General features: G+C 38.9%; 1 protein-coding gene across 2 annotated transcripts in view; it reads right to left on the reverse strand.

Moving 5' to 3' along the window:
• ZNF277 (zinc finger protein 277) overlaps nucleotides 1–24,992 on the reverse strand; it is a 58,638-nt gene that overhangs the window by 4,591 nt on the left and 29,055 nt on the right. For both annotated transcript variants that reach the window (XM_075147697.1, XM_075147705.1), the window contains 4 exons: nucleotides 23,297–23,379; nucleotides 11,348–11,439; nucleotides 9,851–9,961; nucleotides 6,568–6,700 (listed from right to left, as the gene is read on the reverse strand). In XM_075147697.1, the coding sequence (XP_075003798.1) occupies nucleotides 6,568–6,700; nucleotides 9,851–9,961; nucleotides 11,348–11,439; nucleotides 23,297–23,379 (419 nt within the window). The remainder of the gene's footprint in view (nucleotides 1–6,567; nucleotides 6,701–9,850; nucleotides 9,962–11,347; nucleotides 11,440–23,296; nucleotides 23,380–24,992) is intronic.

Below are 24,992 nucleotides of genomic sequence, written 5' to 3' on the forward strand. Positions count from 1 at the left end.
TACAAGGTTATGTCAGTAAAAACACGTGGTGTAAACCCAGCTAGAGAGTACTCCAGAAAGGCAGCATGAACCAGGGCATAGATCTCTGAGCTAGACTCCAGTTTCTCTTCCATCCTCTTCTCAGACGTGAATGTAAGCACATCTATTCATGGTGTTCTATTCTTCCTTTTACTTTTTGTGTTGTTTATTTGTATCTTAAAGACCTTCAGCACGAAGTATATCACAATACATTTGTGCAGCATTCAGCACAATGGCAAGCACTCTCAGCATGACTGTGATATAAATAACAGGCAATAAAAAGCTGAAGCACTCTATTGAAATACCAGCAGTGATCTTTAGCTAATGTTTTTCTTTCCTCTGATTCGTCCTGCCTTTAAAAATAAACCAGAGCAAACTAACCAGTAATCAAAATAGTATTTTTGAACTCATACTTTTGATTGCTGTGAAGGATTCACAAAGATCATAGTTGATGATCTTGTCTCCATTAAAAAAAAGGCAGCTAATAAAAAGATCATTCTTTCATTTATTTCATTCAAATATTCCTTCTGATAAGTATATTTAACAACATCCTTAGTAAAAAGTGTTATTATTGCCTTTATGGTTGTTTCGAAAAAGAAGGAAAAGATATCCATCATTTAACAATTTAATGAGAATTTTCAAAGCTGTTAAATGTTTATCAGGTAAATGATAAACAAATGTCTCTAGACAGCTCTAAACATAATGTCATCATATATTACAGAATGAAAATTCAGTAATTAATTCAGTGATGCTACATGGTAGTGTGTGTAAACTCTCTGAGTTACAGGGGAGACTCATTAATGTCACCATTACTGTGAGATAACATGAAGCCATTAACACCTCTCACCACATGTTCTCCCAGCTGCACACTAGTTTCCTATGGCTGCTAATGTTAACACCTTAATGAGAGGATAGTGGCTCACAACCACTGCAAAATGAAGATGGATGCTCACAATTTTTCCCCTTACCAGCTTGAAGTATATGTGCACAAAAGAGTATGTTCAAAACAGCAGCCAATATTAAGCTTCACCTTTTAATTAAAGGTGAAAGGGGAAAACCATGCACAAGCTTTGTTATCGTTGCTGTTTCTTTATGGCATTTCTGTGAAGAAGGCAGAGAAGGATCTTGTAAGAGGTCTCTGTTTCGCTCATCTATTTATATTCAGAGGAGAAAAAAAAGGAAAAAGGAAAAAGCTAATTGGGTCTTGTGTCACTGGAAAATTGCATGGTGAATGGATAACGAGGGACACTGTGATGAAAGTGCCAAAAGACTGAAGCTGAGCAATTGGGTGGGAAAGAGTTCTTCTAAACATTCTTTAAGCTCTCTCAGTTTTGTCAATTTTTCTTTTTTTAAAAACACTTTTTCAATTCTACAGCTTGATGGGCATCTGGCACCAAGGGTGCCTTTGTTAAGTATTCAACTTCCCTTGCTCTTTCATCCAAGATGCAAGAGCTCCCAGCCAATCATCTCTAGAGACTCCCAAGAAATTCTTAACAAAACCAGGGAAAAACTAGACTTGACATTGTTAATAGTTCAAACAGTAGAAAACGCATAATTAAAAAAACTGCAGACCTTGCTATATATCCAAGGAAAACAAACTTTTTAAAAAAAATACTCCCTGTGTACCTCACAGAGAGGAGGATCCTACAGAAAAGTGAGGAGAGCACGCAAATGTGTGTGGTTTGATTTCCTCTTCCAAAATGAAGTCTAAATGCACAGAGATTAATTGACTCACAGACAATTTATCTTCTCAACTTGTGCACGGTTTTAAGGGTTCTACAGGGAGAAGGTCTGCATGCTTCACTGAGGCAACATACCCCAACTTGAAAAGAAGTGCTGAGATGGGAAAAACTAGAAACAGCAGCTGGTATCTCAAGCAGTTTTCCCAAAAGAGCAGTTACTGAACTACATGCAAATGTAGTTCCAGGCCTGTGAAGCTCAGAAACTCCAAACAGATGCTGCTTTCCCCTGCAAATTTCCTCTCAGCCTTCTTCTCACCTGCCTTACTCCAATTATCTGAATTGTTTTATATTGCTGCAGAACTTAGAGATGCTTTATCACATAGAAGAGATGGTCTTACCCCAACATTAGTTAACAGACATTGGATGAATTTTAATATGACATGTTCCCCCGCTTGGGGGATTTTATTACTTCTTGAACTATCACCAATTGATGAAGGGTTTTCCCTTTACAATTTTAGAAAATGTACCCTGCTTAAATCAAAATAGGCTAAATATAAATAGTAACCCCCATAACAAAACACCCCCCCAGCCCCCAACAGATAATAACGATGATTTAGGGCTTGGCAATAAGGAGAAAACATCCTTTTATCTTTGAGGAAAAGTAAAGGCTTTACGAAACGAGTTTTCTAGTAAGTAACAGGTACCATTTTCAGCTGTCTAGCTTAGTCATAAGCACATTCATTATAGTGATGTTACATTACTACAGATATGTGCCATTAGTCAATTTGAAAATAAACATCTGTGCTTACTACAAAGCATATTCTATACTTAAAGTGCTACTGGTAACAATCAGGTGAACACAGAAAGGCCCTGTCAGTCTGGACCCACCTCTGTTCCTTGGGCTGGGAATAAGAGAGTTTTAATACTGTCTTCTGCTCTTTTATTGCCTCCAGCAGGCACCACAGACTAAAAAGTTCTTCCCCCCCATTTTTACTTGACTCTTTGTGCAAGATGAGTCATGGGGCCACAGGCTAACACAGGCACAGAAACAAGAAAATTAGGTTGGAAGTTTTTTTGGAGAAAAGAAAAATAAGGTAACCTACATGTGTATCTTGGATGCATTGTTGCTCAGTTCTTCACTCTCTACTATCAGTTGTTTTTTTTCAATTTATACTTCAAGACTTTCAAAACAGGATTGGTATCATCTTCCATACTTACACAACACTGACATAAGACCTCCAAATCCAGTGGGGAAGTGACCCCACTGCCTTTCAAGTAATTTGCATAATTGCAAAACTCCCACTCTAATTTAATGTAACTATCTAATAATAAACTTTTGATACTTGCTTATGAAAGAAATCTATTATACATGCACATGACAAAAAAAGCTTCCACTCCTACTACAGATCACATGCAATACTCTTAACACTAACCTGTGAGCAACAGAACATGTCAATAATATGGGGGTAGACAAATCAAAGCACTTGTAGGTCATGACAGAAGTCATAGAAAGTCTCAGAATACCAAAATATTTACAAAGGAATTTGCTCATTGCTCATTACTCATTGCTATGTCAAATTGGAAATTTAGGGGAGGGAATTCCCAACACACAGACATAAAATGTAACTTATATTATGAAAACAGATTCTCACAATGGCACTAAAATCACAAGTGAAGCCAAAAGCAGAATGGAGGGAAAGGAAGAAGGCAGGCAAGCCTACTGCTCTAAATAAAATCAATGGGAGCTCTGCCATCAGCTTAAAAACACAAGTAAGAACTGGCCAGAAGATCATGAGGCAATTCCACAGACATTCTCAGGACATCTGAACAAAAAGCCCTTAAAACCTCTCAGTACAAAAGCCACAAAATAAAGGAAACTGGCAGTTCCAGCTTAATAAGACTATTTTACTCAGTGCTTGGTGTAGGTAATACGTAATGGAAAATTATAAAAAAAGGACAATAATATCTGTAAGATGGTTGTACTAAAGAACTATCCATTTACACAGCTTAAGATCCAGTTGCTGATAGAAAACCTTTATAGTGCACATCCTAAAAGTAAAGTGTGTAAGACTGTGATAATATTGATGTTTATCATTAGAGACCTACTTAGTCTTATAGTCTCTTTATGATGAAAACAAACTTGATCAAACTGGCATATAGAAAGACCTTTGTCACATTCTCAAAATTCAAAGTTTTCTGTAAAAACATATGAAAAATAGATAAATTGTACGCCTATATCTTTAGGTCAAGACGAATTCAGTAGTAAATTTTGAAACAGTACATCTGCATTTCAGGTAGGATATCTAATCCATGTCTGTGCCTATGAAATTGTTAATTCCCCTGGACGTTTAGAGCAATGCGAAGCACAGATCTTTAAGATTCATTGAGAAGTCAGTAAAGTTTGATAGTGCACATTAAAAAAAAAATCCTCTAGTAAATTGTGAAGGGTGAGAGGAAGCAAAATCACTACATCAAGTCATTACAGAAAGCAGACCTTGCATAACATCTAGAATTCACTGAATACAGACTCGGCTCGAAAAAAAGAATCCTATCGCATTAATATAATCTACTGTAAACTACCTATGTGCAGTAGAGAATAATGTTATTTCTCCTTACATGTGAAGGCCAATCTACTGAACCCCCAGTGAACAAATTAAAGTTCCTCCCTTTAATCTTTTTCTCCTTTGTGCAAAAATAAAGGGTTTACCAAAGACTATTTTGAAAGCAAACACTTTCTACTACGTAGAAACTATCATAAAAATTTCATGTTAATGAAAAATTTAATCTCATGCAACATTAGTGTGCAGATACACATTTTATAGCAAACTACTTTATAAGTGTTTAAGACAGAGTTTTTTAGTCTGCTTTTAATCATTTATTCAAAAAAAATCATTTCTTTAAAAGAAGAAATGTCAAAAGTTCTGATATGGCTACAGTTTGGAGGATCAGAAAGACTGAGTAGGAACAGTCCGCTGGGTAGAACGTAGTGAAAGACAACTGAAAATGTGTGGAAAGAAAACATGGCTGCAGCAGAGCATATAGAGCCAGACAAAGAATTGTGATCATTCAAAGTATGTCCCAGAAGAAGCACTGGCAGCACACTGGTACAAACTAGTGTGCGTGCAGACCCCGCTGCCCAATTTTAAACATTCTGGTGGTTTGACATATCTTATTTGAATTGTATTTACCATCCTCTGTCTGTAATAGCAAGGACCTGAAAAATACATCTCTAAGTGATGCTGCTAAGTGATCAATACCTGAATTGGTTCAGGCTGGCATAAGAAGTTACTCTGCACAGTCCTGCCCAGAATTCCAGCAATAACTAAAGAGGACCAAGGCCCTGACCTGAGCACTGTCCTGTGATTGCCCATACTGTTTAATAGTTTGCATGCTCCGTGGCCACACCAGCAGCACTACTCAGACAATGCTTGGACATGGTTCAGGAAGTGTACAGGCCACAGATCATTCTCAGTAGACAGCATGGACAAGGCCACCAGTTTTGGAGCAACTGGAGAGAGTGGGAAAAGAGGTTAGGTATACGAATATTAGTCTCGCTGTTACATATACTTTGGCATGTTCTGCTTATTAACACGACAGCCACTGTGTCTGCACTGATGTTATGATCTCCCTGCATGTCTCTCAAATTTCTGAAGAAGTATCACATGGTTCTCTGTGCTTCTGGGCAGTCAGCTAGTTCAATTTCCTGATCAAAGCTGGGACAGATTCAAATCTGAACAATGAATGCAAATTAGAGACAAAGTAATTTAAAGAGTTCTGAAAACATTAAGATTTCCTGCAGGACTAGCAGAGAAGAATGGAACTATTAAAATCATTTAAAACAATTACAACATTAAATTCAAGTCTGTTAACTCGCAAGGAAGAAGTGAATGCTCAGTTCTGCTGAGAAGCTGAGAACATCTACCCTGCAGAACTTCACAACTTTTTCCCCACTGTGCAGGAAGTATAGGTCAGTTCTTAAAGCAGTGGTATTTGAATATCTAGAAAAGAAAATATAGGCCTCCGATCATTGATCTTTGGAAGGAAAGCATACAGGATCACAGAGGGAATTCACTCCATCTTGCGTAGAAGGGACTTGGCAGAGCATTAAACATAAAACTTTTTGTTCTTGGTATTACAGTAAAACCCAGGGGGAGAAATTAAAGGAAAGAGTGGGTGAAACAGTCAAGGATGCCTATTTACAACCTGGTTATTAACACAGGTAGAAGGCACAAAGACTAGTTCAGGTGAAATATAGTTATTTCTGGCACAGAATGTAGCAGCTTTTGAAGCAGCTCCTATATTCATGAGTTGAAGACAGAAGTGAAAATCTGTTACACACACATGCATATACACTCTCAAAGGTCTGAGATAAAAAATATTAATACCTAGCAACATACACCTACCTGGAGGCTAAAAATGAACACCTACTTTTTGTTTCATCTATGTATCTTTCATTTTCCTCCTCTTTGCATTTAATTAGACTCCGAAGAGCACTTCCAGTTAGGGTTTGTAGAGAACAAGCTCAAAGCCAATAGGATTCAAGTTAGACCTCCATTTACTTCATTACTCTATCTCATTTTCCTTTCTGGTTATTAAAGCAGAGACTGAGCACTAATGACATGATGATAAGCGTCTCTTCAAGCTGCATTCTTGCATCTCTCAAAATAAATTCTCAACAACAAATGTTTACTATTCCTTAGTTTAACAATTATACAGAAAGTCATACCATAAATGAGCATATTTCTTAAGAGTCCTTCACTTCATTTTTGACCTTTGTACTAATTGCTGGTTTGGAATTACTCACTTTTAACAAGATATTGTCTGTATCTCTTTAGTCAACTCACTAATTATTCATAGAGCCACTTACCAAGTAATTAATGATATAAAATTTGTCATATTCTTTGTTTTTGGCATTGATTCTGCGATGCTGCTTCTTTCTCATGTGATCTTTAAGTGTGTTTTTGTCTCTGAAGACTTTTTCACAGTATAAACACTGCAAACTAAGATAAAAAGGTAAACAGGTCGATATGTTAAAATGAAAATAGTACAAGATAATATCCTTAAATTAGCTGGAGATATATACAGTAAGATTAATCCTAAGCATGTGAGAGCAAGCTAAATGAAAAAGAAAGTTTATTTGAAAAAAAAAAAAGTACAATATAATCCTAGATCACAGTAGAGTCAATCAAACACAGAGATGACAAAAATGACATGAAATGAAAATATAGATAATAAAGAAGTTTACTGTTTGCCCCATGTGCAAAGTGGGAGAAAAGTCTGATTACCCAAAATTGTCCTACCAAGGGCATGGGAGGGCCACTGATTGCTCAACACGTGAACTCTTAACTCAGCATGCACTTATACTGGCATGCAATCCATTAGTAACTGTTTCTTTGTAATTTAGAGTGAAAAAACCCGAACTCTGAATGTACTACATATCTTTAAAAACAATTTAAATTAGCTAAACAGAAAGTTTTATACTTCTAACTCAACGGGGAGGCTAAATGAAAGTTTGCCAGGATGATCAATGGGTTCTGAAATCCTGAGAAATCAAATTTAGTAAATAAATTCATACACACACTCTCTTATATATAATAATCCATGTATATGTATATACATACATATATGTACATACATATATACACATATATAGATGTGAGTTATTATATATACACACACATTACTTGAGAAGGGGAAAACAAATGAGAATTTTACCACAGTATGTCTTCCAGAGCAATTCAAACAAAACAGAAGTATACGTGCTGTCTTAAATTCTCTATTACGAGCACTACAAAATAATTGTTCTCTCCACTGTAGTATCAACTGACACCTGAAAGTTGAGCCTATAAAGCATTAAGTCAAATCTCTTGATTCAGACAGTGGACTATGAGGACAGTAATCTGCATTTCAGTCTAAATGGGTGATTATCCCTGAAATAGATGATGGTCATTTTTTGCTGGCAGAGATGTAGCAGAGCCCTGAGCTTACAGGAACATCCTTGTTTAATGGATGTAGATCTTGAGCCTCTAGTTAGCCAAGGTGCTAAAACATTTTTCTTGTAAGTGATGGCTTACATATCCTATCAAGATGGAGAGTTTCTCAGGCCGTTTGAAAAATTATCTTTGCAGGAGGATAGGGAAAACCCCTAGAAAATAATTTCTCATGAAATAAAAACTTTGTAACTGTGGCATTATACCTTTGTATTGGAGATGCTGGATAGCAGGAAAAAAAATTTGATAGGAGGGATAAACAACAGCACTTTAAGACACAAAACCCACGGATATTAAAAAAATACGGTGGCTCTGAATTAAAATTATCACCTTTTTTTTTTTCTTTACTCACAGATGAAAGCATGCTTGATTGTACAGTCAGAAGGAATTTTAACAGTGTCTGGTCAGGCCTTTCTGTGATTTCCCCAGGGCTTAAGATATAGATGTTGAAGAAGAAAATTATTTTCTTACTCAAGCGTTTGCCCCCACAAAAAACATTAATATTGTGCCTAGAAGGTCTGTAGCTACATCCTGAAAACCCTCATACTTCTTCAGCAAAGGTGCATCCAGGTTCCCCTCAGCTCTCGTGTGTGGAACAGCAATTCAGGATTCTCAGTATCTTTTTGCCTTTCAAGAATTGCTGTAATATTTAGGCTTACTGCTAAGGAAGTTTTGAGTTCTCTTTGTGCTTGCAGCCTCAAAATCTACATATTGCCTTGTTGGTGAATCATAGGTCTGATGGCAGAATACATCTATGAATTTTACTATCTGCTTTGTTCCACCTGTTAACAGCAACGTGTTTGGTCTACTTGTGAAAGGCATTTCCAGAAAGAGTACATAATGCTTTTCCTCAGTATACACAATGTAGTCATGCTATTTGCCTGAAGCAAGATTTTTCTCTTAATATTTTCAGGTACTATTCTACTAGCGTAGCTATTAAGTCTTCTCTTAGCAGTAGGAGGAGTGGTCTTTCACTGCTTTGGAAGCAATTTCAGCATGTGTATTAACTACAGAGAGGATTGGCTTTGAGAAACCTCCATCTAAACGAAAGCTTCAGGTCCTACTGATAAACAGTAAAGCTGCAATTTATCAGTGAGCAAGGTACCTCAGTGCATTAGGCAACGCTTATCATAACATAAAAGGCATTCTTAATACATCTTCATTTCTGGAAGAAGTTAACCTGTACCTATTGTGACTGCACATCCTTTGACACAGGCCAAAGACTAAATTAGAGAATACTGTTGGCTTTCCCGTCCTTTGAATCTCTTTTTTTTTTTTTTCCCCCCCAGATGTACAAACCAATGGATCCTAAATTTACTTGGAAGGATATTTAATCTAATTTCCATATCCCAATTTTCACAAAGCCCAGTTTTCTGTGGCTTTTCATAACTAAGTCTAAGATTTAGGCAAATTTCTCCTATAGTCTTTGATTACAGATTGTATTAAAATCTAATAAACTTGTTAAAGCTACAGTTTCACTCTTAAGGAAGTACATTTTCTGCTAGAGCCCAATTTATATTTGCGGCATACTTCATATTGTCCCATTTATGAAATCCATAAAGGGCACTTAGATACTTGCAAAGGAAACTCAAAGTGAAGAGTTTCTTGCTCTTCGCTATCCAAGTTCTTCTCCCAAATTCCCTTTTTAACTTCTTCAGCCATCTCAGGTTTACATGTTTCTGAGGCAGCATATACATTGGCTTTCCCCTTCTGCCCTGGGATGTACTCTGTAAGCAGTAGAGAAGGGAGAAACCAAACATCCCATGTTATCAATATATAGAGAGGCAAACGAAGATTGGCATAAGAATGCTGCATTCAGTGATCAAAGAGATGTTTAGCAAAAAGATTGTTATGATGAGAAAGAAAAACATTAACAGTTATGGGAAAAAGGGACGTGCTATTCTTGATGTCAATGGAAACTGTGCAATGCATAACAACTGAAGCACTGTGCGTGACTCCATTTTTCCAGCAAACACATACTACGAATTGTTATGAATTAGCTTTCAATAAGTCAACAAAAAGCCTAAGAGCAGTCACAATAAACTTACATTCTCTCTTTGTTTCTTCTTAAATAACCCTGAATTTTAATTCAACTTACTTCCAAGGTTAAAAGAAATATGACCTAAGTCCATTAAAAAAAACAAACAAAAAACTACTTACTTGTCGAGCTTCTCCTGTAATACAGCTAAAAACTCATAGCAATTCACAATGTTATCTGGCAGCCCAATGTTAAAAGAATGCTCTCTTGCCATATGATTGAGAAGGACAGATCTACAAAAGACGTTCAAAAAGAACATTGCATATTTTTGAATACCTATGAGAATTATTCAGTTAGCAACTTGAAATAAACCAATTGCTCTAAAAATGCATAAAAGCCAGTATTATATAAACAATAATAGTGTTGCTGCCACTGCTAGAAAAAAAGAAGGCAACGTTATTGAAATAGGAAGTTTTCAATTTCAGCGCTGCTGAACATTCAGTAACATTTCAACTGCTTAATCTGCATGCATGAAATATAATCCTTTAAACGAAAATTACAATATAGTTTATTTTGACCCTCACTGTTAGCAAAGTCCATTTATTAACTTGAATAAACAAATCACATGTTTCAAACAACCATCTTGAGAAACATTCTAAAAAGCTATTTGTCAGTTTTCTCTATGCTGGTTAACAAAGCAGAAATTCTTGGGTGTGATACGCTTTTACAACAATATTGCTTCACACAGCACTAGCAACACAAACAGCACTCAAAAATACGCATGAACAAACATAATGAATGTTCAAGTAAGTGATTTTTCTCTTACTGGTTAAAATTCTTTAGGTGCCTCAACTTCTGCATCTGGGGACTAAAGAAATGTCCAAATGTTAACACTGCTGAGCCTTGCTTTTACCACAGTCCAGGCATGATTTTCAAATCACGTATTCTGTGAGACCCAAAGGTAAGCAGAGGATGAAGTTCTTGGGGGCTGAATGATGTGAACTTCACTACACCAGGCAGTAAAGAGAACAGAACACCCACACAACATTGGGATGACCTGCAGGGACGTGACCCCAGGTTCTTCTTCCTTTCCAGAGTACCAGAACTACCTATGCAAACAGACATTCAGGGATAAGACTCAGTTTCTCCAGCTGACACAGATGTACTGTGTAAAACCAAATTTTCGTCGGAGCAAGCACTTGAATGCAACTCGTGCTCACATTTGACTGATGCAAAGCATTCCCTTCTCACTTTAATTTTCCTCCCCTCTTTTTCATTCAATCTTCAAATTCACACTGGTTTGGTGAGGTTTAAGCAGGAAAATGTGTAACTGAATAGAAATATTTTTTTAACAGCCATACTGCCTTAAACAGCTCTCTTTGCCACTAAAACAACTGCTGAAAAACTGTGTCTCTTTAAAGTGGTTCAGTTCCCAACTCCAGCTTACTGTGTAGTATAAAAAGTTGTACTGGAATAATTAAAGGATTGAGAAGTAGGAGGGGGTCTACTTAAAATGGCACTGCAGTTGAAAGAAATACTTAAACTATACCTTAAAATGAATTCTATCTTTTGATTCCTACCATTGGGCAGTAACTGGTTCAATGACATTAAAACCATAAACAAAGATGCTGAGCAGATATGAAAAAATAAACCAAAAGCAAACAAGTCAATAAACAAACCTGTTTCCTGTGAATTCTTGATCACAGAACATACACATACTATGAAAACTTATGTCATATCTCTCTCGCTGTTGCTGTTCTAGAATTTCTCTCTATGAAAAGAAACAGATACAGTTATTCAGATAAAAAATAACAATCGTTCCATCACATAGCTTATTATACCTCTTTGTCCTTACTGGTAACAATGAACATACAAAATTAAAATGTGCTGCTAACACAAACCAGATGTTAGGTTTTTTTGAGGGTGGGTTCTCACAAAAATTACAAGTTTTTTCAAAGGCAGTATGTGCTCCAGTCAAGTTCCATTAAAATTCTCCTAGTATTATACAAGGTGCAAGAAACAAATACAATCCACAATGAGATTTTATGCAGCTATTTAAATGAGTCTGTATATAACGTATCAGTTTATTGTTTCTACTTAGGTTCAGATTTACTTCTGGTATCAGAGAGCAAGTTTATGGGAAACCACGTAACGCCCAGTGGAATGATAAACTCAATTTTACATGGCTAATTGCAGGCAATCTAGAGGACTTTTTCATAATATGTAACGATGACAAGAATCCTGGCAGTTTCTGCAAGGAGCTATGGCGCACAAATAACTCAGGGAAAATGAGAATGATTGACTTTACCACTGGTCCTGTTTAATGTAGAGCAACAGGCTAGGCTAGACACTTTACAACACTTGACTACAATTTTCCTAACAACAACAAAATCATGCAGCAGGTGATTTTCTCTGGTGCTGTAACAGCAGCAGTGTAGTTATACTGTGGAGTTACTATACACTTCAGATGGAAAGGCCATAATCATCTGGGAATGGGAGAATTGGTGTTTGGATTAAAACTTAGCATATTTTCAGCCTAGCAGTGCACTACCCTTGTACTTGTGTTTTAAGTACTGATAACTGGTAAAGGATTTATTTCCTGTGCAATGTAGAGGTACTACTGCCTGCTTTCTGACATTTGGGATCCTGACTGAATTTCTTAGGGGATTTTCTCAATCTCTTTATCCCCTTAGAGCCTGCAACAGTGGAGCTTTGTGTTTCTCACCTACCTCTTTAGTACTGTGTGGATTAAGGCCCACACTTGCCCACAGTCTACATCTAAATTCACATTCAGCTATGCCTGTTGGGCAAGCTCCATAGAAGGCAGAAAAGAAAGAAAAGTAAAGGAAAAAAGAAAGAAAAAAAAAAAAACCAAGAGAAATAAGATGAAGGCTTGAGCTATAGTCACTACAGGCCCAAACGTGTCCTGCGGCATGGATGGGCTGGTGTGGGCCTACGACACCACCTCCCGTTGCCCAATGAGCGATAGCAGGAGGGTGATATTGGGCAAATAAATGTCCTGTTCGTTTCTCTTCCGGAAGAGCAGCGTGCTGCATTCCAGCGAAGGGCAGTGGGATGAAAAAGATGCCTGCTGGAGAGCACAGGAGCGAGCCACAGCTGAGTTACATTTGGCCTAGGGCCAGTGGCTGCTGTGGGGGATGAGCGCACCAAGCCTCAGCCCGTTTTAGGGCCCACATTCAACACACAATTTGGGAGCTGTAGCTGTTGCACATCAGCTAAGAGTCTGTTACCCTGAAAATGCAGATCCTGTTTTTTTTTTTGTTTGCTTCTGTACTACAAGGTGTACATTTTCTGTTGGAGTCAATGCTCAGCAGTGCCTACTCAAATTCCAGGCCATATCCGCTCACGTCCTGCTGCGTTATGCAAAACGTCAACTAACAGAAATATAAATTCTATTTTTCAGGGCTGACTCCTGAAAGAGATAAATGGAGCATAACACATCTTGCGAGAGCCCTTCAGCAGAGACGCAATTAAGCACGGCTATCTGTCTGCTCCACACAGGCAGTGAACATCCCTCAGCATGTCAGTAAGAACCGGGGCTTTCTGGTACTCGTAGCTGTCACCTCCCTCCACTCAGCAGCACGCCTAACGCCGTTCCGCTAACCTTGACTTTGAAGGTCTCTGCGTGTAGTTCACATACTTTGCAAAACGCACTAGGAACAATCTAAAAGAAAATCAAAAGACACCACGTACAATTCAAACATTAAGATAGCGAGGGTTTAAACACCCCTACCCTTCCTTTAATGTTATTGCAACGTAGCTTCCTAATTGTACTCTACTAGGAGGGAAAAAAATGTTCTGCAATATTTGGACTCCAGATTCCCATTTCATACAACTTGCTTTCTGGAGCCCTGGTGTGCTGCTACTCCCAGTTATGCCTGAGGGGGAAGGAGAAGCATAGTGCATCCTCCACACAGACAGTGCTGCTGCCACTCTGCTCTCTCACCTTCCCGTTTGCCCCTATACGAGCACGCTTGGCAGCTGGGAAGCTTTGACTAACCCAGCATCGTTGCTTTATCAATTTACTCAACAGAGTTTAAAAAAAATTTTCCAAGGTAGACACTCCTTTTATCGAATGTTGGCATCATTCATTGCTAGAGGGAACTTTCTGAGCCAGCAAGCAAATCTGGTACTTGCACAGGTGAGGAATTAAAAGCACTGGTTCAAGTACAGCAAAAAAAGAGGTCTGCTCTTCTTCTCTACAGACACTCCCAAAACACCCTTCTACCTCTGCTCCATTGCTGGGACTCTGAAGGGAGAATAGCAATTACAATAACTTGCATAAAACTTTTGAGATTTTTCTGAGTGGAGACTTTCAGCTGGTAATGAAAATCAAGCTTAAACTGAAGTTATAAGGCAGAAATTGAGTAATTTAAGACCTGCACCAGTTTCCAACACGTTGGAACTGTTGGGGCTGTTAGCATTAATTCATGGTTGATACTAAGACAAAAAAAACCCAAAACAGCCATGAATATTTTCCAAAACTTTTTTAGGATACTGTGTCATATGAAAAGTGTCAGAGAATGAGAAGGCAAAGTCACTTGAGGAAAAAGTAAACAGATCACAAAATACACATATATTAGTTTTCTTTTTCCATAATGAATAAAAGAATTGAGCACAGACAGAAAAGGTAATCCAAAACACTACAAAAGAAAGTGAATCAAATGCTATAGCTTGATATCAGGAAAATAGTTTACAGTATTGATACAGTTTGTTGAATAATTTCTGACCCCCATCTCTTTTTATCTTTTGTGAGATGTTCTGACAGCTACTTGTCCTCCACTCTTTCTGCCATATTCTACGATTTGCTGACCGTACCCCCCCTGCAAAATCCATTACCTTACTGAAGACTGTCAAACCAGTTGTGAAACAACCATTGACAGAACAGATATCCCCACTGATACAAAGTAGAACTTAAATTACAGAGGCTCTTAGTCTAAACTCTTTGTCCCCACAAGCCACATGAAGCTTATGAGATCAACCAGGCCTTGTCAAAAATAAGTACTGCTAGATGACAAGTTCTTGGAAGCACATTTTTAGACAGAGCCTAGCTCAAATAAGCAGTAGATAAGACTGTGGCAGTTAGCAGCCTCCCGTGGAATAGCTTTAGGAAAATTCTATAGGACATAACTGGTTGATCACCTTCAAACATGGCAAATGGAAGCTGGATATTACTGATCATACTTACATGCAACAAAAATGTAGTTGATTTGCAGGAGTACTTAATGTATTCAATAAAATAAAATTCAGCTTTATTCCAATTCCCCTTTATTTCTGTCTGGAAAAAAACGTCTTCTACAGCTCTTAGTCATACTTTCTAATATATGGGTGATCTACCATAAAAAAATCCAACCAAATTACAAAATACTATCTGTTTTTTAACTAATAAAACGGAAAAACATGGTAAGGATATAGTGTTTATACCAGGATGATCATCTTTAAATATACCAGCACACTAAACTGCTAATACAAAGGAAATTTGATCATTTGCATGACAATTTGTAATTTGGAGTCTAGAAAAATGCCCTGTATATTCATGATGCTCAGTTTGAGGTTGTAAGGAGTTCAGACTTTCTTCTAGGAGGTGGTAATTTACAATGTGCCTGAAAAAAAATGTGCCTGTTCCTCTCCTAGGAAGCAGTATTTTGGAAGAAATTACCCTTTTTTTTCCAGAAGTGCTTAAGCACTATGCATCAGCAAGAATTCACACTGATAATCAGTAAAAGATGAAAAATGCATACTTGCAGCTAGTAAGCACTTTTCCCTAAACAATTACTTCGCCTCTGGTGTATAGTTCAAGAGACATTCAAGACATACAAAATGCCTTCAAAAGGTAAGACTAAAAACTATCAACAAGTGGCCCAGGGAAGAAAGGGGGGGGGGGGTATGAATGCACCACCACACTCCATCAAATGCCAAAAGCTATGGACGCAGGACAGTTGGTTTCATGGCACATCAGACTTTTCCGATATTGTAATTCCTGCTACCCTTCCCTCCAACAGACACTGTATCCCAGGTGCTAAATTGTCTTTCTTTATTGCTGTCAGACCACTGCTTTTTTTTATCATAAACTCCTTTACTAACAAGGCCCTCATAAATAATTTACATAGCTATTTAAATGCATGGCTTGGATCACTGACATAGAAGAACCTTTCACAAGCAGTACTCAGCACAAGTTTTGCTGCTTTTGATTCCAACCTGAAGAAAGAATTGGTGGTCAAAATTTTGCCTGTTTTTTCTAACTACATCAGTTGGTCCAACAAAAATGTACTACTTCTTTCTCCAAACCCTGTCTCTTTATAATCACAGCACTTCTGATACATAAGAAATTAAGGCAGAAAGTACTTCTCTAGCCCCAAGATAGAGGCAGACTACACTGCAGTTTGGGACAAGATCACGCCGTGACTTTGACTGCAGTGAGACCTGAAATTATCATTCCTCAGTCCAGGAACCCATTTGTGCATTGAAGAACTGAATTCTGCAGTTCGGTCTGTAAAATTGAGCTAGCAACAGTACGTGTCTTCTTTTTTAAGATGTTCAGGACCAAAAAAAAAAAAAAAAAAAAAAAAATTACTGCCATAAGCCTTGACAAGGCAAAGTCCAAAGTTTCTCATCCAAAGACTTAAGCATACAAGTAGTCTCAACTTTAAGTATTTCAGTACTGGGCTGGGTGGGGGCAAGAGCATATTGTAGTTTGGGGTTCTTGTTGGCATCTGCCTTGCCAGTTCTGGTCCTTCGCTCTCATCCTCTCTAGGCAAGAGACTAGAAAGACAGCATGTTATACAAATGATCAGTTAAGAGAAGTTCCAATGAAAGCTTTTTATAAATGGTGCTATATCCTCTGGGGAAGTAGTTTGCCTAAAGGTGTTCCTTTGAAGAGGAAACTTCATGAATGTTACAGTGTGAAGGACTCAAACACCTGAGCACTCAGTCACACTGTTGTGAAGAGTGCATGATCACAGGCCACATTCCTTCTCTTATAACGACTCATTAATACTACTGAAATCAGAGTGTCTGCCTGAGAAATAAGGTACTACCAGAGATAGCAATGTGGATGTGAATTGGGATCTAAATAATATAAGATAGAGACTTCACAATAAGAATACGTATTTTATCAAGCTCTCTTAGGTGATCTCTTAAACACACAGTGTGTATCTTTAGTTGTAGTTTCTTCCAATTTAAGTAAGAGTTACATTTCCCTACTGAGTGCTCATAGAAACTAGCTATTGCTGCAGGCAAAGGAAGCAAGTGAAACAGATTCTGGTTTAAAAAAAACAAAACAAAACAAAAAAATCACGCTGACAGATCACAACAAGAAGCTGCTTATACACTTTACTGGCAATAAAACAAACCAGCACAGTACACAAGGACAAAGACCAGGACTGGTGACACTTGAGATGCATTACAGTCTCTGAAAACTTGCCAAGCACATTATTTGACAATTATATACACCATTAGGATAAACTACTCTTGGAGTAAGAGAATGACATTTGGTTTTGTGTCTACAGTTTCCTCAAAGATTGGCTGATGAGCTTTACATCATACTTGCTGCTGCTAAATAGGAAAAATATTTACAAAGAATCATGGTATCAGAAACTTCATGTCTCTCTAAAGACCTGCAATCTTAGCTGTATATCAATAGCTTGTCTCCTAACTTCTATATTCAGCTTCTCTCCTTACTGATCACTGTATTCAGTTCTCCCACTTCAAACAGTACTCTCTTGCCTCTTGAGTACAGAAAAAAATAATCATCTTCCAACTCTGTAGTCATTATCATGTCCTCTCCAATATTATTTCAAGAAGAGTACCTTTTCTTTAATATTATCAGAGATGCCTGCTGGAGAAGCCCTTCAGGAAAGAGCTTAGCTGTAACATGCATGGGAATACAACAAAATTGTCAGGGTAGGATGTCCAGTCTGGAGAACACTCAACACTTTTGAAGCCAACTGTCACACCACCCAACATAAATGAGTTTGCTGACTACTTTGTGCACTTTTCCCTCTCGTCCAGTGAATGTGAAAATTCATACATAGTTCAGGAATGTCACAAACAGAGCTCCACTGGCTAGGCAGGGGCTAGACAGGCCGGCATGTCAAAGACTCGTCACTAAGGAATGAGGGATGATGGCATTAGAGACCTACTTTTGGGGCAGAGAAGAGAGGAAAGCAATGGGGAATGCTTGCAATACTAAGGGCTTCAGTCTTTGCAGGAAAGGTTAATTATGTCACAACCCTTAATGAAATGCATTTAAAACGAAAGAAACGAAGAACCAAGACCAGAAAAGGGTAAGAAAGGGTTAAAAGTTGGATATTATATGTATTCAAATCTGACAGAATTTACCCAAGAGTCATTACGGAATTAGATAAAACGATTTCTAACCGTTAGTGTGACAAGTCTTCAAAAACCCATGGAGGACTGGCAAGGTTCCAGGGTGCTTGAGAAAAGCAATTAAATACTCAACGTAGGCAAAGAAGGACCTATAGAATTTCAGATGTAGGTATTAACATGCCAACATTATTAGCTACTCCATAAGCACTTCCGATGTGGCATTATGCTAAATCAGGTTAGCATCTTGATCCCTTCCAGTGCATAGCTTCAACTTCTTGAACCTTGTCTCAGCTTAAGCTTGTGACAAACTGGGGATCACACAAACAGCTCATCCTGGGAAGCCAGTATAGCTGAGTCCCTCTTCCAGTTTTGGTGAAGACTCCTCTTCAGGGTCTACTTACCAGTACTGTTTAATATCTTCATCAATGACATAGACAGTGGGATCGAGTGCACCCTCAGCAAGTCTGCAGATGACACCAAGCTGAGTGGTGCGGTCGACACGCCTGAGGGATGGGATGCCATCCAGAGGGACCTGGACAAGCTCGAGAAGGGGGCCCATGTGAACCTCATGAGGTTCAACAAGGCCAAGCGCAGGGTCCTGCACCTGGATTGGGGCAACCCCTGGCATCAATACAGGCAGGGGGATGAAGGGATTGAGAGCAGCCCTGCTGAGAAGGACTTGGGGGTACTGGGGGATGAAAAGCTGGACATGAGCCAGCAATGTGTGCTCACAGCTCAGAAGGCCAACCGTATCCTGGGCTGCATCAAAAGAAGCGTGGCCAGCAGGTCGAGGGAGGTGATTCGGCCCCTCTACTCTGCTCTGGTGAGACCCCACCTGGAGTGCTGCGTCCAGCTCTGGAGCCCTCAGCACAAGAAGGACATGGACCTGTTGGAGCGGGTCCAGAGAGGGCCACAAATATGATCAGGGGGATGGAACGCCTCTCCTATGAGGGCAGGCTGAGAGAGTTGGGGTTATTCAGCCTGGAGAAGAGAAGGCTTCGGGGAGACCTTATTGCGGCCTTTCAGTACTTAAAGAGGGCTTGTAAGAAAGATGGGGACAAACTTTTTAGCAGGGCCTGTTGCGACAGGACAAGGGGGAATGGTTTTAAACTAAAAGAGGGTAGATTTAGACTAGATATAAGGAAGAAATTTTTTATGATGAGGGTGGATGAAACACTGGAACAGGTTGCCCAGAGAGGTGGTAGATGCCCCATCCCTGGAAACATTGAAGGTCAGGTTGGACGGGGCTCTGAGAAACCTGATCTAGTTGAAGATGTCCCTGCCCATGGCAGGGGGGTTGGACTAGATGACCTTTAAAGGTCCCTTCCAACCCAAACTATTCTATGATTCTATGATTCTACTGGGAGGAAGAGTAGCCTCTTCACCTAAAACTACGAGTCACGTGACAGGAGAATAGCTGTAAACATGACAGCAAGACAAGGTCAGTGCTGTGGTAGGAAGTCTGTATTTTCAAAAAATAGGTTTGGGGTTTTTACCTTTTTTAGAAAAATCCTAAAGATAAGCCCAAAGATAAGTCAGGCTTATACTGACACTGCGCCTCCTAGTATCCCAAGTTTTGCCGCCAGGACTTTCTTGCCTGGTACTGCTTCACAACTACGAATTCTTTTTCAAGACTGTGTTTTTCCAAAAGACCGTATCTGTTTTGTATTACATACCCTTGTCAGCTATTTCAGCAAGCTGTGCTCTCTAACCTAGTTCAGGCTCATTCCTTGGCCTCTCTCAATACATCACAGTCACCATAATGTCTCTGCACGACATCCACCTTGGCTAGCTCCCCTGCTGCAAGACAGCCTGAAATATTCCTAAACTGGAGTTTCAAAACTGCAAAATGAAATGCTTCAGCTAGCACATTTTAAAGACAACATTTGTCCTTGTTTGGGTTTGCTGTTGGAGACAGCAGTTAGAATTCAGAGGCTGCAGAAAAATCACCAAAAGTTGTACAGTTCTGGTCTTTATTCTGCGCAATTCACACGAGCCCATTTGCCAGCTCACTCTTAATTGCTGGACTTGTCTGGAGGTAAAAGACTTTGCAAAGCAAAATAACTATTTAACTTGCAAGTCAACACTCAGATTGCAGCAAAAGGAAATAAAAAAATAAACAGATTTTATTGCTGTAACTAAAGCAGTGACTCCACTAGCCCCAACTACAGCTGCAGCTCAATTTCACAAAATCCTTCTGTAAAAACTGCAGATACAATTCTGACATTTAAAACAGTGTTAATAGCAAAGGCTATTTCACGCCATAATAAGAATCCATACCTCTTTCTTTTCTAACTTAATTACTCTGTAACAAAACCAGCACTTGCTTTGGGCTAAGTCCTGCACTCTTTTCTGAATTTGAGGAAATGTCTATTTGCGGAGGAGATGAGATGGCTCACCTGCCAGCAGACTCCGCACTCCCTTAACACTGACAGCAGAGAGAAGGCCTAGCTGGAATAGGACTGCATAGCAAAAACACCACGAAACCAGAAACAAATGCCCTTTAAAAAAAGAAAAAGTACAGTTCAATGTGTAGCAGGCAGGAGTTACTATTACAATAGACAGTTCTGTGAAAACATTAGCCGCGTGTTCAATCACGACCCTCTTTCCTTCCTCAAAGCCACAAACAACATTATTTATGCTTGGGAAACAAACATTATGACACTGCATGACCACATGCAATATTCAAACCTCTTTCATAACCTCAAAGGGATTACAGAAAACTGGAAAACGTACAGAGAAGCGCAGCAATGATGCACAGTGAAGAACCACCAACTAGACAGCATCCTCAACCTCAAATCACTGAATCGTTGAGGTTGCAAAGAACCTCTTGAGAGCAACTAGTCCGACCCGCATGCCCAAGCAGGGTCATCTGGAGCTGGCTACCCAGGACTGTGTCTAGTTGTGTTTTGAATATCTCCACAGGTGAAGACTCTACAACTTCTCTGGGCAACTTGTTCTAGTGTTTGACCACCCTCACAGTAAAAAAGTGTTTTCTTGTTTTCACAGGGAGTTTCCTGATTTTTAATTCATGCCCATTGCCTCTTGTCCTGTTAGTGGGTACTACTGAGAAGAATCTGACTCCCTCTTCTTCATTCCCATCAAGTATTTATACACATTGATTAAGATCACCCCTAAGCCTTGCCTTCCAGGCTTAACAGTCCAAGCTCTCTCAGCCTCTCCTTGTATGAAGGATGTTGCAGTCCCTTAATCATCTTTGTGACCCTGCGCTGGATTTGCTCAAGTAAGGCCGTATCTTTCTTGTACTGGGGAGCCCAGCACCGGACCCAGCACTCCAGATGTGGTCTCACTAGTGCTAAGTAGAGGGGAAGGATCACCTCCCTTGACCTGCTGGCAACACTCTTCCCAATACTGCCCAGGAAGCTGTTGGCCTTCTTTGAGGGTGCACTTCAGCACATGACTAATGAAAGACATAACATAAGGTAGATAAATCAGGAGACAAATCATTAACGGTTTGGATAAGATTAAGGATGAATTGTTCACTACCTCTTCTAATACAAAAACCAGCCAGGTGTGAGGTGACAGGTTCAAAAGGACCAAACAGGTGGTTCTCTCCCAGTGTGTAGTTGCAGGAAGCTGTAGATACTGGAAGTTTGTGTGGGTTCAGAGTTGGAGGTTCATGAAAGAAAAATCTATTGTGTGCTGAATTAGGAAATTCTTGAGCTGCCAATTGCTGGAGGTTATGAGAATATTCTGAGAAAGCATCACCACCAGATCAGAAGAGGGCAAATACCATAGACACTTTGCTGCTGTCAAGGATAAGATACTGATCTAGACAAACGTTTTTTACTGATCCAGGATGGCTTCTCTTATGATGAATTGGTAGAGAAGCATGCTAGGCATGAGTGCATCAGCTGTTTTTTTCTGAGTCCATGCCAATCCAATGGACCTACACAAGAATGAAGATTTCAGCTGAGGCAACTCCAACCCCATGGGAAATCCTCAGTGGTAGAACCACCACAATTCTCCTTTGCAGGAGCTGGGATCCTATGGAGAGCTGTGTAAGACTTGTACATACTCCACAGGTTCTGGGGATTCGCTAGTCATGTGCCGCGAGCTGCAGAATATTACTTTAGCTAGCAAACTGAAACAGCACTTACGGGGTAGTTGAACCAAATGGATTTTGCCTGCCAATCCCAATTTTCCTGGGGACTAGAATTTGGTTTTTGTAAGCATCTCCTTCATTCTGAACGGCTATGATTTAAGGTGTCTTTAGTTGCATGCTGTGTATGTACAGACTTATAATAGAAACATACCAGAAGAAACAGCATAAAAAAGGGTCAAAAGGCCTGTGTTGACAATTCCCAGGACATAGCTGCCAGTGGTAAACTGAAGAACATATTTATGTAAAGACCATAAGGCCTGCACTCTAACACCTCACAGTACAGATGACTTGCCAGCAGAAGACCCTGCACCCTAACATGAGGAGACTGGCAACAACGCTGCTATGTATCACATAACATTCATTTTTAAATTAGCCCAATAGCAAAAACAGACTACAGATTTGTATTTCAAACAAGAAAACAACAAAAAAATGCCCGTGGTCAGCAACCTGGACTAAGACTTGTGGCAGCTGAAGTCAGCAAGAGCTTAATGTGAAGGACCACCCGTTCAGAACTGACAACTCCTAAAAGATATGAGAGGTCTGTCCAAAGTACTAGGTTGCCATCACCAAGCAAGAACCAGAGTGGTTCATGAGGACCCAACATCTGGCATTTCTTGTCCTTTGCATCTCGCAGAAACAATACTGGTCAGACTTCCTCCACTCACGTACTGTGGTGCTTGTGAGTATGCGAGTGTGAATTAATGAAATCTGAGTAAGAGAGTGTGAATGCACAAAACCAGCTTGCTTGAAGATTTTGTAAATGAGTATCACCTTCCCTTTTCACAGTATCGTACACTGAGTTTTATTTTGCTAATTTCCCTACATGTATATTATTACACAAGATAGTGTGTCAATGCATTGCAGATTCTTGCAAAAAGAAAAATGTTCAGCACACACAGCCTTTTTCAGTGCTCTAGGCATATTTTCCACTTATGCGGAACACTGACATACAACCTGTAAATTTATTCCAAGGAAAAATCTATAAACAAGGAGTTTGTGCAGCAGCTAGGGAAATGAGCTTAAAAAAAAATTAAAAAATCAGAATTTTGCAGTCTAGCGAAAAATGCTGTCACTTTAAAATGCCCACTAAGTTACCATATATTATGGTACGGAACTGTTTACCTCAAAAAATGAAACAACAGTAACTTCTTACCAGTCTCTTTTGCTGAAGCTGTTCTCTAAGTAATCTGTCCTCTGGTAAAACATCACATAGAAGAAAGTAATTGTCCTGTTCTTCTGTTAAGAGATTAGGAAGTGTGGGTAAGAGATGGGAAGTTGCAGCTGCTTTGAATATTTCTGGCACATAACTTGCTAAATCTTTGGAATGTGTTAAGAATGTGAGAATGTGTTTTTTAATCTATAAAAGTCAGTTATTTTAATTTCATAATTTAATGAAACATGCTTAAATATTTGTATATACATATTTATAAGACCTTTACATCATTTATATTGCAGTACAAAGACAAAAGTCTTGCATAGGTTTTCCCCACTACCAGTTTTATTCTTTTTTATGATGGTTCTTCTGGAGACATAAAGCAATTTTAATCATTTATATTGGTTACAGTATAAAGTCAGCATGAAAGAAACATGAAACCACCTTTAATTTTATCTTGCATGTGGGATTTTCAGTTATTTCCCTAAGTAATTGTCAGTTTTCAGTAGTTATCATCATTTGGTATACCCTCCCCTTACCCTGACCGATCACATTACCTTTTATCATCCGATCTTGTTCCATCTGCAGATATGCACCACAACTGTTTAGTAACACACATTGTTACGTGTCTAATTTACATTTCTACTTATATGTTTTACCCACATTTTATGTTTACTAACCTTTTTACTATTTATGTTCATATCCAATTTAATAATTAAACAAATCTTATTCAAACGAATTACCTTAAAATTACTCAGCATGTAAGAAAATATAAAACCACAAAAATATTTTGCGTTTGAAAGTTACTAATTTATTAATCAAAGGGTTATGTGGTTGGTGAACTGAAGTGACCATTATTAAGTCTTCTACAATTTTAAACTTGCTAAATTTCAGCCTTTCCCATCTTTTTATACAGAAGCCTGTGTGAAGAAGAGAAAACCCCTGATTTCTGAGCTATCAAATTTGAAGGAGATAGCCATTAAAATTAACAAATTTGTTAACAAACAAACAACGAAGTATTCTCATTGTCCTCTGGAAGGGCTATTGATGGCTTATAATTCTGGCAAGCTCTGGCATTCAGGCGCTTGATTTGCAATTTTCAAACTGAGTGGTAAGTGTTAAATTTCAGAAGCAAAACCATACATATGTAAGATGCAATTACGGTCTTTGGAGTGATTTTCATGTTTTCTAGGACTATTTTTCTTAAAATTGATTTGAATAATTAAAACAATTTATTTTCATCCACTTCTGTTTCACTCAGTTTTCACTTTCCACCCATCTCTGACACTGGCTGCATGCATTTCTTCCTCTTTTTAAGCTCTCCATGGAGAATTAAAGATGCAGGAAAGACCTAACGTTCTCTTACCTGCTTTTAGGTAAACTATATTTTTCTGTTAGAAAAGGGGAAGCCAAAGAAATGCATCAGCTACTTCTGAGAAAAACACTTCCTTCGCACAGTCATCACTGTCCTTATGATGGAATGTCCCACTGTGCCAGTGCAGCAGAACCGTGAAGTAAGGTCTTTGGTCTTGCGTTGGAGCCCAGAAAATGGCAGTCTTTGTACCCCTACTGTGAAGATATTGTCTCCTAATGCTCTTGGGGCAGTAAGCACTCTGGCAGGGGAAAGGCAAGGCGATTGTGGCCCTGATGTCCAGGAAGAGTTAATGGCATCAGTGGGGGCGATGGACAGGGTGAA

Source organism: Calonectris borealis, chromosome 1 (genome assembly GCF_964195595.1).
Source record: "Calonectris borealis chromosome 1, bCalBor7.hap1.2, whole genome shotgun sequence".
Classification (NCBI taxonomy): domain Eukaryota; kingdom Metazoa; phylum Chordata; class Aves; order Procellariiformes; family Procellariidae; genus Calonectris; species Calonectris borealis.